The sequence below is a fragment of the Dreissena polymorpha genome, unplaced genomic scaffold (assembly GCF_020536995.1).
Source record: "Dreissena polymorpha isolate Duluth1 unplaced genomic scaffold, UMN_Dpol_1.0 chrUn038, whole genome shotgun sequence".
In the NCBI taxonomy this organism is placed as follows: domain Eukaryota; kingdom Metazoa; phylum Mollusca; class Bivalvia; order Myida; family Dreissenidae; genus Dreissena; species Dreissena polymorpha.
The window spans coordinates 254,601-270,873 of record NW_026273352.1 but is presented as its reverse complement, the minus strand read 5'-3'; the positions used below and the strand labels follow the sequence as shown (position 1 = coordinate 270,873).

General features: G+C 35.8%; 1 protein-coding gene and 1 long non-coding RNA gene across 3 annotated transcripts; both read left to right on the top strand.

The window, feature by feature from the left end:
- Positions 1-6,266: 6,266 nt before the first annotated feature.
- LOC127863791 (uncharacterized) lies at positions 6,267-8,802 on the top strand. The gene is made up of 2 exons (XM_052403451.1): positions 6,267-6,441; positions 7,639-8,802. The coding sequence occupies exon 2, from the start codon at positions 7,749-7,751 to the stop codon at positions 8,682-8,684; it is 936 nt and encodes a 311-aa protein (XP_052259411.1). The 5' UTR covers positions 6,267-6,441; positions 7,639-7,748; the 3' UTR covers positions 8,685-8,802.
- A 373-nt stretch (positions 8,803-9,175) lies between these two features.
- LOC127863794 (uncharacterized) lies at positions 9,176-14,545 on the top strand. Of its 2 annotated transcripts, none has more exons than XR_008041184.1 (3): positions 9,176-10,314; positions 13,182-13,303; positions 13,580-14,545. It is a non-coding gene; the product is annotated as an uncharacterized LOC127863794 (long non-coding RNA). The 2 variants fall into 2 exon arrangements; XR_008041185.1 differs by lacking the exon at positions 9,176-10,314 and adding an exon at positions 12,029-12,207.
- Positions 14,546-16,273: the final 1,728 nt, after the last annotated feature.

Below are 16,273 nucleotides of genomic sequence, written 5' to 3'. Positions count from 1 at the left end.
ATGATTGCATAATGTCATGAGGGTACTATGACATGTCGTCATGATGGTCTGTTAACGATGGCATGGTGTCTCAATGTTTCCGTGGTAAGCTGATATGATGTCACGACGGGATTATAACAATTTGACCATGGCACGAGGGGCGATGACCTACGATATGGCACGATGTATGATATGTATTACTGATGGTGCGATGGTATGACGACATGATGTTAATACGGTATGACGGTTCGATGACATATTGTCATGATGATAACATGACGATAACATGTTGTCCTGATGGTACGATGGTAGGATGAAATATTGTCCTGGTGGTAGGATAGTCCGATGACGTGATTGTACGATGGTAATATGACACGAATTCTCAATAGTATTATAACATGATTTCACAATGGTGCAATGACACCTGGGCATGATGTCAACTTGGCAATATGGCACAGTGAAGGTTACATGTTACAAGGCTACGATGATACGATGACTGGATTGTGCGATGACGATGACAAGATGTTACGATGACATGAAGGTACAAAGTCGAGGATCAGAATAGACGGTGGTACGATAACTTCGACTATAAAATGTACTATGATGACATGATAGTACACTTATTCGCTGGTACGGTGATATAATGTCATTATGCATGGTGCTTACAATGACATAATTTCACGACGGTAACGATGGCACGATTAGGCAATGGTACTATTATACGATGACGATGACATGTTGTCACGATGATAAGATGACAATTTAACAATGGTAAGATGACGAGTGCAGTATGTTACAAATGTACTACGATATGATGTTATGCTTGTGAGGTTGTTCGATTATGATGACAAAATGGTATTATGACGATGAAAAAAATGGAATAAATACAATGGTATGATAACACCATGGTACGATAACAATATAAAGATGAAACGAGGTAACGACAGAAACATATAATATATAATATAATAACTTTATTTCAGGAAGAATTCACACTAAGAAATTATTTCTTTTTTACAATGTGGTCTTGAGTAACATAACACAAGAAGATATTTTGAAACATGCATACGAACATACAAGGGAAAAAAATGAACTATACAGTTAAATGTCATAATAACTTCCTTATCAATTCCGACGACGTGGACGACGACGAAGACGACGACGATGATGATGATGACGATGATGATAGTTGATTATGATAATACAAAATATGATACAAACATCAATCTTTCAAAATAAATCACATCAGACACATCACAACAAAGTATTAACAGAGAAAAAAACTATCACGTGTGCATACATGTATATCAATGACTTGTTAGTATACGATGATGGTACGATGATGATGGCATGATTGAACGATGAGACGATGGCAAGGCACACTGTGGCCATAATAACAGTGCAATGATACGGTATTGATAGAAAACATAAAAGTTTCCAACGTTTAATAATTAAATCAATATTATTATTTGCCCATTGTCATTTTACATCTTGCGAACGTCAGTGTTCCGCCCTATTATCGTCATCTTATCTGTTCAGCTATCGTATTTTTGATTTCTCTTCGAATGGCAATCACTCTTACAGAATAATTCATGCGGACGAGTATATACAGTATTCGTAAAAGTAATATATAAATCTTGACATTATTTTCACCACAATGCAGCAAGGTTGTTGAAAAATATAATACAATGGATCTCATGTTCTCTAATGTTCTAGTAAAACAAAATGAATACATACGATCACTTGCAGCCAATTACATCAAACAGTGCTTTACTTGATGTAAAAGCTTTAACATGTTACAAATGTCACTTTCATTTGTTTTAATTCTAACATTAAAAACTATGACGAATATTGTTTTAAACACAAACTCAATGAACGTTTCGAGATAAGTCTATATTAGTGAAAAATGTGTGTTTTCACTTTGAATATTGAAAAAGTGTATCGCTGCCAACGTTTTATAAGTGTGTGTGAATGCAATTCCTTCAGAGGTTTGATTAAGTAACACGGAAGTTAGTAAAAAATAAAACTCATTGTGTTTTAATAGAACGTAAATTGCCGGTATGTTTTGACAAGATTGTTTCATGTCTTGCGCGTATTATAGTAGACGTTTATATTGGGATTTCAAAAACTCAAAATCGGTATATGTGCGAATATGTTTGAACAAGTTTGAATGTGCAATGTTGTCTGAAAGTTTGTCATAGTTTTAACCTGATATATATTTTCTTTAAACATGAGTGAAGCTTGCTCTCCATGCGTTTTAATTAAATATTACCATGTCTGTTTAAAATTGAAACCAAATAAATCAATAAAGAAATGTAAATGAAAAACGAAGTATATTCAAAATATGTCAATACTGTGCAATTCTCTTCTTTAAGTTATTAAGAATTATTCGCTATATTTTAAGGTCTGGAGTGTTCAATTTACGAGTGAGTTAAGATTGCGAGGTTATCAAATTCCAGTCACTGCAATGGAGCATCTTTTCATTGATTTCGTTTTTGGAATATATCTTGAAATTGTCCAATTGTTGTTCGGATATTAATCCTTTCTTTAGTAGGAAAACCTGTAAATATTAAAGTGAAGGTTTTCGTAATATAGGTCGTGTTTTTTGCCAACTATGTTATTTTATGTTTTATATAGATATTATGAATGTAACATAATTTCCAAGTTAACAAGTTAACAGATGACGTATTAAATCATCGTATCATCAAAAATTTTAATATTATTAATTTTATTTTCATCTTTGTTATTATTATTAGAGTTGTTGTTCTAGATGTTTTCGTTATTGGTATTTTTGTTAGTCAAAAGTTACCGGTATCATTTCAGATTTTCGCAGTTACTTGATCGATTTCTATTCGATGAAGATGAATACTGTGTCTGTTTCGCCATTACGGGAGGGATGTGACAAACCCGTCTGGGATATTTTTGTGACTCCGAAATTGATTCCCATTAATATTGAGAAAGATGGATCTCGAACGAAAACAAACAACACGATTCACCAATATAAGGAAATATTTTACAATGATAAAAAACTAAATCGTATGTTTATTCAAGGAGACCCCGGAACGGGGAAATCTACATTCCTTATTAAACTTGCGCTTGACTGGTGCGAGGCAGTGTCATCGCCCAATCTCAATTGCGTGTCGACATTCAGCGATGTTGATACGTTGAGGAACTTCCGGTTTCTGTTTCACATTTCACTAAGAGATGCCATCGGTCAGCGTGAGGTGATAGAGATGATAAAAACACAAATAATAGACATAATTTATGCGGGTGATGAACGAAATAAGGCTTTTAAGCTTCTACAACAAATCATGAAACAAGAGCCTTGCCTCGTAACTATGGATGGACTGAACGAATGGGCAGATGATTTAAACAAATACACAGTACCTTTAATTGCAAACTGTCATACAAAGTGCGTATCTGTAGTAACAACGCGACCATGGAAAATTATGGATGAGCGGATCAAGGATTCTGACATTGATAGACTTATAGAAATTGAAGGGATAACTGATTCAGAAGAGCTCACAAAGCACATAATACTCAGTCTTCAGACGTGTACTGACAGGACACACAATGAATTCAAGGCATACGTTAATGAACATCAATTGAGGCGTTTTCTTACGTCGCCCTGGCTGCAGGTGTTGTTAGTTAATGTGTGGATGAACAACAGCGATTTTAATGGTTCCCTGTGCGAAATTAACTGTATTCTACTTGACCTACTTTTTAAGAAGGCAAATGCGAAAAAGGGTTACTTTACAATTAGGCATTCGATTCAGTGTTTATCAAATACGAGCTTCATTAAGGAAAGAGTTGATATATTTGATGCGCTTGCGAATGCTGCGTTTCAATTTACGTTTTCATCAAAAAAATCTCTAGCGTTCAGCGAACGGGAATTAATGAAATATTTAACTGTAGAACAGTTGCAATTTTGCCTCCATGCTGGTGTTTTAACACGAAGACGCAGTCACGGTATAGCAGCACAGGAATCACAGTTTTCATTTATACACGAGACTGTCCAGGAATTCCTGGCTGCATATCATATCGCAAATTCAAAGCAAGAACTTTCAGATTTTTTCCCAACCGAAAAGAAATACAATGTCTTAGAAATGAGTCAAACAGTTATTTATCTGTGTGGGCTAGACTGTAAGAAAGCGAATGAACTGTTAAACCGTCTGACTGACGTTGAGTTCCTAGAAAACATAAACCAAGGACTAAGCGAGTACGTAACTGGATATGATGACATGAAACACTTAATGGCATTTCAGACTGACGATTATACAAAGATAAAGGATGTTAAATCAAAACACACTCAGATGGCTAAAGATGCACATTTTCTTGTTGCATTGTCAGTCTTGTTCCAGCGCATGATTATTTCATGCTGCATTGAGGCTAAAGCCAGCGGTCAGAAGGAAATTTGCCTGAATTGTAGGGACTTTACATTTAGTAAATATGTGAGTAATGCCGATTCAAATGCATTAAAAGAACTGTTAATATTCAACAAGTCAAATGTGCGGTCACTTATTTTAGAAACTAATGTTCTACACACAGGCGAAATACTGACAGTCCTTCAACATTCCAAGCGTAGTCTTAAACGCGTTACGACGAAAATGACTCCAGAAATCAATAAAGAATTACAGCAGATGATCATACAAGAGCTACAATGTATTGGGAAAATTGACGTATCGTCATTTTCTTGCGTACTTCCGTCCCTGTCTCAATTAACGTATTTGAAAATTGAGGACTCACGTTTTTCGGAACACATCGTTCTTCCTGACACACTACAACAAATTGATTTGTTAAAATGTACATGTACTGACGTGTTTCTGCGACGTTTACTAATGCACTTAGCGTCATTAAAACACGATACTCTTTGTTATTTAGAGGAGATTAATACTGAATGCAAAACACACCTATTTCAGTCAGATTTAGTCTTAAGTGACATGAAATTTTTTGTCCTTAATGTGAAACTGGGAAATACTGATTTATATGGATTACTTTATGGTACACCTATCGGGGAACTGGCTCTAAGTACCGCGGGTGACCTCGCATTAGCGTCAGAGATTCTTCACACGCTCAACAAACTCTCAAAGCTATATTTATGGGGGACCTTAACGGGTCGATGTGATCTTAGGCTACCTGCTTCACTGCAATGTATTAGTCTGCAGAAAGTCGAATGTTCAGCTGAGTGGCTGTGCAGCTTGTTGATCACACTGTCTTCATTAGATCGCCCTGTCGAGTGTGAGCTGTGGGATGTTGTATTGCAGCCATGTGAAGAAGCTCGTGGAGATGAGTCTCATAAACATGCATCAGACCTGCGCTCTGAAATATTGTCACGTGACCTGTCCAATATTGAGATATTAGTGGTTAACTGCAGTATGGAACTGTTTGAAATATTACGTTATTCAAGTATAGGGATCCTTACTCTGAGATTGGTTGATTGTGTCTCATTAGCGTCAGAGATACTTCACACGCTCAACAAGCTCACAAAGCTATATTTATGTGGGACCTTAACGGGTCGATGTGATCTTAGGCTACCTGCTTCACTGCAATGTATTAGTCTGCAGAAAGTCGAATGTTCAGCTGAGTGGCTGTGCAGCTTGTTGATCACACTGTCTTCATTAGATCGTCCTGTCGAGTGTGAGCTGTGGGATGTTGTATTGCAGCCATGTGAAGAAGCTCATGGAGATGAGTCTCATAAACATGCATCAGACCTGCGCTCTGAAATATTGTCACGTGACCTGTCCAATATTGAGATATTAGTGGTTAACTGCAGTATGGAACTGTTTGAAATATTACGTTATTCAAGTATAGGGATCCTTACTCTGAGATCGGTTGATTGTGTCTCATTAGCGTCAGAGATACTTCACACGCTCAACAAGCTCACAAAGCTATATTTATGTGGGACCTTAACGGGTCGATGTGATCTTAGGCTACCTGCTTCACTGCAATGTATTAGTCTGCAGAAAGTCGAATGTTCAGCTGAGTGGCTGTGCAGCTTGTTGATCACACTGTCTTCATTAGATCGTCCTGTCGAGTGTGAGCTGTGGGATGTTGTATTGCAGCCATGTGAAGAAGCTCATGGAGATGATACTCATATACATGTATCAGACTTGCGCTTTGAAATATTGTCACGTGACCTGTCCAATATTGAGATATTAGTGGTTAACTGCAGTATGGGACTGTTTGAAATATTTCGTGATTCAAGTATAGGGATCCTAGATCTGAGAACGGCTGATTGTGTCTCATTAGCGTCAGAGATTCTCCACACGCTCAACAAGCTCACAAATCGGTATTTGTCGGGGACCTATACGGGTCGATGTGATCTTAGGCTACCTGCTTCACTGCAATGTATTAGTCTGCAGAAAGTCGAATGTTCAGCTGAGTGGCTGTGCAGCTTGTTGATCACACTGTCTTCATTAGATCATCATGTCGTGTGTGAGCTGTGGGATGTTGTATTGCAACCTATTAAAGCAACCCGTGGAGATGATTCAGATATATATTTATCAGGCTTGCGCTCTGAAATATTATCACGTGACCTGTGCAATATTGAGATATTAATGAAAAATTGCAGTATTGAACTGTTTGAAATATTACGTGATTCAAGTATAGGGATCCTTCGTCTGACAACGGCTGATTGTGTCTCATTAGCGTCAGAGATTCTTCACACGCTCAACAAGCTCACAGAGCTATATTTGCCGGGGACCTATACGGGTCGATGTGATCTAAGGCTACCTGCTTCACTGCAATGTATTAGCCTGCAGGAAGTCGAATGTTCAGCTGAGTGGCTGTGCAGCTTGTTGATCACACTGTCTTCATTAGATCATCATGTCGTGTGTGAGCTGTGGGATGTTGTAGTGCAACCTAGTGAAGCAACGCGTGAAGATGATTCAGATATATATTTATCAGGCTTGCGCTCTGAAATATTATCACGTGACCTGTGCAATATTAAGATATTAGTGAAAAATTGCAGTATTGAACTGTTTGAAATATTACGTGATTCAAGTATAGGGATCCTTCGTCTGACAACGGCTGATTGTGTCTCATTAGCGTCAGAGATTCTTCACACGCTCAACAAGCTCAAAAAGCTATATTTGCCGGGGACATATACGGGTCGATGTGATCTCAGGCTACCTGCTTCACTGCAATGTATTAGTCTGCAGAAAGTCGAATGTTCAGCTGAGTGGCTGTGCAGCTTGTTGATCACACTGTCTTCATTAGATCATCATGTCGTGTGTGAGCTGTGGGATGTTGTAGTGCAACCTAGTGAAGCAACGCGTGAAGATGATTCAGATATATATTTATCAGGCTTGCGCTCTGAAATATTATCACGTGACCTGTGCAGTATTGAGATATTAGTGGGAAATTGCAGTATTGAACTGTTTGAAATATTACGTGATTCAAGTATAGGGATCCTAAATCTGACAACGGCTGATTGTGTCTCATTAGCGTCAGAGATTCTTCACACGCTCAACAAGCTCAAAGAGCTATATTTGTGGGGGACCTATACGGGTCGATGTGATCTCAGGCTACCTGCTTCACTGCAATGTATTAGTCTGCAGAAAGTCGAATGTTCAGCTGAGTGGCTGTGCAGCTTGTTGATCACACTGTCGTCATTAGATCATCATGTCGAGTGTAAGCTGTGGGATGTTGTATTGCAACCTAGTGAAGCAACCCGTGGAGATGATTCAGATATATATTTATCAGGCTTGCGCTCTGAAATATTATCACGTGAACTGTCCAATATTAAGATATCAGTGAAGAATTGCAGTATGGAACTGTTTGGAATATTACGTGATTTAAGTGTTGGAAGTGTGAATGTTACAGTGTGTGACGAACATACGCTTTCATTAGTGACACAAAGCGAATTACTCATGTTGAAAGAAATTCGTTTACAAGGGATTTATTCGACAGAGTTAAAATACACATTTCCAGTGTCTCTGCAATTTCTGATTTTAGAAAAAGGATCCTGCTCTTCAGACTGGCTTTACGGTTTGCTGATACACCTTTCAACGTTAGGTCATTCCGTTCGGTTGTTCTTGCTTGAATTTCTGGTGTCAAACACGCAATCGCCAAGTGAAATAGATTCAAAGCTACCCACACTGCGATGTGCAGATTTATCGAGTGTTAAATTAGAGGTTATGAAGGACTGCCCTGGATTGTATGAATCATTACCCACAATGAACATCACCAGTCTGAACATGACTCAAATAGACCACGCTGACATGCTGTCACAGATACTGCCTCGTCTTATCCACTTGGAGCAACTGAGAATCTGTTTGCATAACTATTATATGGATATGAGAATGCCGAAATCTATTAAGTACGTGTTTGTAATTTTCAAAACATTGTCTCCATCCTCGCTACGACATTTCGTACAGAACATGCTTACTACCAATCATACTGTGAATTGTAAACTGCTGTTCCGTGTCGAGGAGAAAGAAGACGAATATACTAAAATCAAAGAAGAATATTGTGAACAGGAATTATTGGAGGTGCAACTGTTTGAAGTTGTTGACAAACGACAGTCTGTTGGTGGTGGTTGGGCTGCTCGTACACTTTCTGCTGCCGCTGATGATGCTGATGACGAGTATGATAAACATTTACTACGAAGAGAGGGAGAATACGTTGATACAAAACCGTGGATTCATTATTGTAAAATTCGTATGAACATTTTGTGCTCAGACAACTCCTTTGGTGCTCGTTAAACTCGTGCGTAATTTAATTAGGATATTATAGCATGTCTGAATCAAAGCCCGCATTGCACAGCTACTTAGAAGTCCCCGTCTTGAAATTTTCTACCTTACAATTCAATAACATGTTTTCGCATTTTTTTTCTTTAGAAAACTGTGCATGCACACATTTACCATAATACCAATTTTAAAATGTTTTCACTAAATGTACTTTTATAAGAAAACGGTGTATCATATAGATTAATGCAAATATCTGATTGATATTCCACGGGTATAAGAAGAACAATACGAAAACTAACATTTTGATTGTGTACATTACATTTATATTATGATTTGAAGAGGGCTTAAACTGTTTTACAAGGATTCGTATTGTTTGATATTTATTTATTTTCGACAAAATTTGCTTTTTGCAATATTTTAAGTTAATAGCATTATACCAGAATGTTTTTTTTTAATACAAATTAACATGTTATTGTAAAGCAACCTTTAACCGTGTGTAATATATCTAGAAGGTTTAATATACATTTGGTTAATCTTAAGTAATTATCAGAAATAAAAAATCAACTTCGCATTGCTTTATTAAAAAAAGCAAAACGCGATTAAATAAATCATAAGCATATTTAAATATGCGTCCGCATTGTGCGCAATAGACTATTTACCCGGAATACAACTTCCTTTCTGAAAAAGTGTAATGTACTAAAGGCCTATGTGTGTGCATCGAGCCTCAAACCATTTTCGTCAGTCTGGGTCAGCTGGACGTCAGTGTAAACAATGGTCGCCATCGCGGAACAGCAATTAATCATCGTAAACAATGGTCCCCATCGCGGAACAGCAAGAAAGCAGCGAAAACCATGGACGTTATTGCGGAAGAGCAAGAAAGCTACCGAAAACTATGGTCGTAATCGCGAAATAGCAAGAAAGCAGCGTAAACCATGTTCAGTATCGCGGAACAGCAAGAAAGCAGCGTAAACCATGGTCGTTATCGCGGAACAACAAGATAGCTACCGAAAATCATGTTCGCCATCGCAGAACAGCAAGACAGCAGCGTAAACCATGGTCGTTATCGCGGGTCAGCAAATAAGCTTTCGAAAACCATGGTAGTTATCGCGGAACAGCAAGACAGCAGCGTAAACCATGGTCGTCCTTGCGATTTACAAATTCAAAAGTGCAATCAGGACATTATTGAGTGTCACTTGTTATGTAGCTCAAACCGTCGTTATCGTCGCTGTGCTACAAAGTCAGCAGCGCAGACCATAATCATCGTCTACTAGTAATCAATACGTCGCTCAAACTTTAGTTCTGGCCTACGAGCAAACGAATCAGCAGCACATACCATGGTCTTCATGGTCGGGTTACCACGTGAGCAGCACAAACCAGAGTCATCATCTCCGAATTGCAAATTCAGCAGCGCAAACCATAATCTTTATCGACATATTACCGAAATTCCGCAGAGTGAACCCTAGTTTTCATCGCCGAGTAACCAATTCAGCAAGGCAATCTCTAGTCATCATCTACGAACTTCCGATTCAGGCGCGGCAAACGTACTCTTTATCGCCAAGTTACCAAGTCAGCAGCTCAAAAAAGCATGGTCTTTATTGCCGAGTAGCCAAGTCAGCATCACAAACCAGCAAACGGTTTGTCGGAGGTATTGGTGATATATTTAGAACTAGCTCTGTGAAAAGGGGGTTCGATTCTTTGGCGTTAAATGTCGTTCCAGATAAGCCTGTGCAGTCCACACAGGCTTATCATGGACGACACTTTCCGCTTTTTTTAATATTAATTGTTTAAAGAAAGTCTCTTCTTAGCAAAAACAGTTTAGGTGGAAAGTGTCTGACCTGATTAGATTGTGCGGACTGTACAGTCTTATCTGGGACGACACTTTACGTATATGCATTTAACCCTCTTTTCACAGAGCACGGTCATTTATTTTAATTACTAAGTTATGTATTCTGATATAGCTTTTTATTGTCAATAACAAATATCTCAACACAATTGTTTTTTTTTAAAGATGATAGGTTGTTTAATAAAAAAATTAAGTTCAGCAAAAGCGGTACCAGAAAATCAACGAAATGAAAAATTAAAAAAATTACGAAGAAAATCATTCGCGTAGAAAACATGTAGACTGTTATTAGATGCCAAGTAAACTGTGCATATTTTTTTACATGGCACAAACACACATTTTGGTTCTGTAAAAAAACGTGATCACATTAATGTAAAAAATTTCATTGAACTACATTTCTTTTTATGTATGGCACAGTTATATTAAATGGTTATTTTTGTTGTTTTTTGCGAAAATTAAGGTACCAGTATTTAGATAGACTAATTATGAATTTAATTATAATTTTACTTTAATCTATTTATGTCCATTTATTTTGCTATATATGATTATAATGCTTTAAACGACAAAAGAGTGAGAAATAACCTATACTATATATAATTGACTGCAAACAAAAAATATTTTGGTCAAGCTAATAGTTTTATTTCTGTGGTTCTTTTGTCAATAAATGAACTAAATTTATTTATTGGGCATTTCATTTTTACATGTTTTCAGGTTAATCTTGTTTGCATAATTTGTGAAATATTTAGTGTAAAAATCAGCTAAACATGTGTTAAATTGCACTTCCGGGCATGTAAACTCTAGACAGGAAAAGATCCCACAAAAATGATTTAAATGAGTGTGGTTTGCGTATATAATCGTTCGCACTTCTGATAGTCCTTAAATACGTGGAATGGACAGTATGGAAATATCTGTTTTTATATGAAATTATTGCTTTTTGTTAGATCATCTGAGCACCAAATGCTCAAGGTGAGCAATTGGGATCACACCAAGAACGGCGTCCTTCGTCGTTCGTGTCCGTTTTGCGTACTCAACGTTCAGTTCATCCCTTTTCTCAAAGGCCACATTGTGCATCACTTCTTGATCGAACTTATTTATTTGAACAATCGAGTTCAAATCTGGATCAAGTGCTTCCGAAAACAAGGTCACCTGGTCATATAATAAAAAATTTCATGTGTAACCATCGTCTACCTACCTCAAAGATCGAGGTCACAGTTACAGGTCAAAAGTAAAATGTGTTGATACATTTGGTCATAATTTTCCGATTTTGTCATTAAACAGATTGAATATACCGCAACGTTGCTTTATATTGATGTATTGTCAAACATAGCACAAATTTTAGTCATCATAAGGCGACCTGTCGCGTGCTACTGTCTCTCCACCACATAGGTTAACGTCACTCTTTAAAGATATATGTGTTCTCTATAAAACAACTTAATCGGCATGCAATTTGTTAGTTGTGCATGATCTTTTACAATTAATTGCCATTAGCGACATCCATGTATTTTATTTTGCTGTCTCCTACCTAAGAGGTCAGGGTAACACTTAGAGGTCACAGTGTGTGGATTTTGTGTATGCCTAGCGACCGGATACCCACGGATTTATGGGATCGTTCTTTCGATCATCCCAATAGTCACCAAGCACTGGTTCTACCCAGGAATTGGACTTGAGAGCTTTCCATGCAATCGAACTTACATAAAAGTATTTAAACGAAATTTGGTTACACACCAGCTTGTCAAGTCTGTATTGTTTTATTTATCATTCAATTGGGGAACAACTTACGACACATGACTACCATGCGGAGATTGATTGTCAGGCTTATGACAATTCTCCCTACGTCAAAGGTCAAGTTCACACTTAAAGGTCAAAAATCAAACTTGGCTATATCAAGGTTATGTTGGACATAAGCAGGGTTTTGAGACAAAAAATGTTGGGTCACCCGTGCTCTATGGACAGATTTCTTGATTATCCTGTCTATGCAATGGTTCTGTTATTAAGTTCGCTCCTTCTATCGGGTCAGGACTATCCCAATTGGTGTCTATGAACGCGTGTGAACGCTAAATGACCGTTATGTCGCTCTTGTTTTTTTATAATGCTGTAAATTTATAACGTATTGCTTCAAGTTCGTTGGCCATCGAAAACAAAAGTAAAAAATACAGACCTATACTATCTCGGGTTTTATAGCAGACGCTCGACTGATTATGGCAATAATTCTAGCATGATGATTTTACAGAAAGTTAGATATGTATGAATATGCAAATATTAATACTTGTTTACATTAACGCATAATTATGCAAAATTAAATTAATAACATAAGGCTCGGACTCATAGACATGTGATGACAAATGTACACTGTATTTAAGTTTTAATTTTAGTGAACAAAATATGAGTAACAACTTGTACTCCCTACTTAAGTAACGTAAACATTATATTCAAACAATAAGCATTGTATCAGTCGATACGACACATTACTTTTATCTACACTGCAAACTTAGTTTATGAGTGTTAACGGTCATGAACATAATTGCTATTGTATAATGTATGCATAAATATTAATTATTTGAAAAGCTATGTATTATCATGTAGGATAATGTTTCAAATTATTGTGTTTAGGTTTTAAAGTATAGGTAAAAATTAACATAACTTTGCGCTCAGTACGTTTACCTTATTTTTAGATGTGTCGGTTATGAAGCCCTCTGCAGATATTAATGAGGAGAGCAAGAACAGCCATTCTGCGATGATAATCGACGATACCAGACTCATACTTGTAAAATGACGTCAAGCTTAAATCTTGGAGGTAAAGATCCGGAAATATATCTATCGAATTTGTATCGCACTTAAAATGTAACTGTAAATTGTTAACGGCGTAAGGACACAATTTAAATAGAGAGATACTCATAAACGTTTCATTTTAGAATTATAAAGCGCATTCTTGTATAAAATATATAATAAATATTAATAGCATATGTATTCATTGGTTAATTTTCAAAGATTGTATAATACTATACACAAACATAATGCCTATTTGTGTTTTTCTTTTAAATTTGAACAGGTTCTTTGTCATGTTTTTTAGGCAATCCATTAGAAAATTAAAACAAGACCGTGATTGAGGATGTAGTACTGCAGCAAGGATAACGTCCGCCGCACGTTTCACTGTACTGTCATTTTCTCAAGCGTCTATGGTGACGCGATATCCCCATCGATGAGAAGAAAAACAGCTGTGCTACACATATTATTCAACTTTTCAAGAGATAGTAATTTCTTCCCCAGATAGTTTGCTACTAAATAAATCGTGTGACAATACCTACTTGAGATGTTGCGTATATTGAAATTCGCTTATGTGCTATTGTGCTATTTTTTAATAGTGTGCCGTCATTGTTAACGGGTTGGCTATGTTTTATAGTGTGATTTTGTAATGTTTACTTTGTGATGTAAATGAAAGTAAGTACATTTTTGTTTTGACGTTGCTAGTGTATCGTAGTTTGACGTGTAATACGTTGTATCATTTTGCGAGTTTTAGTGGTTTATTGCAAATGTATGTTAATCAAAGTCCAAATATAATTTGTATCTGTAAATATAAAGGTGCGAATAGATTTTTTTCACTTTGGTCATTTAGAATAAACATATAAATTAAATGGACAGAAGGTGTGTAAATGTATATAGAATGTAAATACCCTATTTAAATTGTGCACTTTGATGCAATAGGCATAAACTGTATGAATTGATTAAAACATTTTTTTTTAAATTTCACATTTTAGCTTGCTTTTGAAATGTCGTTTTGCACGTGTAAATATGTCTAGTTAAAATGATTTACATTAGTGAATTCAAATGTGTGTTTATTTTTTTTCGCATAGCCGTTATGGTTATTGTTTTGTTGTTGTCATGCTAAACGTGACCATGTACGTTATGTATTGCTGTAAATTACACGAACGTCGTCCTTTGAAAATAATTATGTAAACAAATTGTGAAAATAGAATGCAAATGCATAATTCGTCATACATAAATAGTGGTGTTAGTCTATTAATTCCAACACACGAACTATTTTGTTGTTACCTGTTCATACATTATTCTTTTAATTGTTACTTTATTATTGTAAGTCAATGTATGCCAACATTATGAGCATCTTTTTATAACATGTATATATTTTACTATTTATTCTTACTTTAAAATTGTAAGTCGATTAATGCCAACATAAGGATAATTTTGTTATTACATGTAAATACATTTTACATTGAGTTTTCATAATTATTACTTTTTTTGCTAGACCATTCGTGCAAACGTTAGGATCGTTTCAAGCTTTTAGTTACTGATAACTAACATACCAGTCACTAGTACTCAGTCGCTTAAGTAAAATTATTTATATTTCATAGTATCTTAAATGCCGTTAACCAATATATGTGACAAAACGATACTTCTAGTACATATATTGTTCTGACACCGTTAATTACGTATCCTGGCAAATACAATAATTTTAAGTTTTATTTGTAGTACAATGTGTATCGGTCAGGCATTTTAGTTTTATACGTGTTCTGTAAATATTACATGACTGTTTACAAATATTATATGTGTTTTTTTACTATTCTTTAATATCGCGTGCATGTACGTTGAACGCTACTTATAAAATATAAAGACGTGTAAAATTTAAGTATAACAAATTAACTATGATGTAATAGCTTAGTATGCCTTAAATGTATAGTTTGTTAGCTCACCTGAGCACCTAATGCTTAAAGGGGGCTTTTTGATACCATGCTGTCCGTCGTCCGTCAGTCCGTGTGTCTTTTCCTCAATTGGGTTCTTCTTACGACTTCTCTTGGGCACATTTTAATGAATTTTCATAAGAATGATCATTGGGTGACCCAATTGTGTTCCAATCGTTCCGGTTAATTTCATATTTAGGTCACCGAAACTAAATAAAGTTGTAATTAATAAAACTTAAAATATATAAAACGAGCTTTAAAGACCATAACTGTATACTGAGCAATGTAAGCCTCAATTGATTAAAATCTCTTTCGGTACGAAATAATAATTTTCGAACGGTACTTAAATGAATTCATGAATTAGGGTCTGTGGCAGGTTAATATCGGCGTGTAATACAAATAAAGACCCTTTTGCGACAGCTTCTGTTGACCGAAAATGAATAATATCTTTATAAAATTACTACAAATAAAAAGCTCTGAAAGGAATTATGTAGTTTGTATTTAAATATGTTCTTATGTTGTAAGAATCGATTTTATTTTGTTTTGTAAAAGGATTTTTATAAATAAATATTAACATTTCAAATACAATTTTAGCGAATGATAGTTTACATTGTAAAATGCACCATTTTTATATTTACCGAAAGTTCATTTGATGAGGCTCAGATTGGATTATATATGTATCACAAGTGTTTGTATGTGTAATATATCATTTATTGTTTAAAACACGTTGATAATTAATTGAATGTTGTATAATGTATTGAATATTAGAAGATTGTCAGAAAATATTATTTTTACATGTATTTGTCCTGGAATAATATTAAATATTTCTGTATAAACCTTGATACAACTAAATAAGAAATAATATTAAAGATTGAAAACTTCAGAAGTCCTTATGGACTTAAATACGTGTATACAAGTAAAAACATGAACATAGGGACAGTGCTCTTTAAAAAGGGGGTTACATGCATGCATGTGCGTAAAGTGTCGTCCCAGATAAGCATTGCAGTCCGCACAGGTTTATCAGGGACAACGCTTTACGCCTGGATTTTTTTAATAAGAATAGACGTTCT

Excerpts from the sequence above, each read along its gene's own strand:
- LOC127863791 (XM_052403451.1), top strand. The coding sequence starts at position 7,749 with ATGGAACTGTTTGGAATATTACGTGATTTAAGTGTTGGAAGTGTGAAT.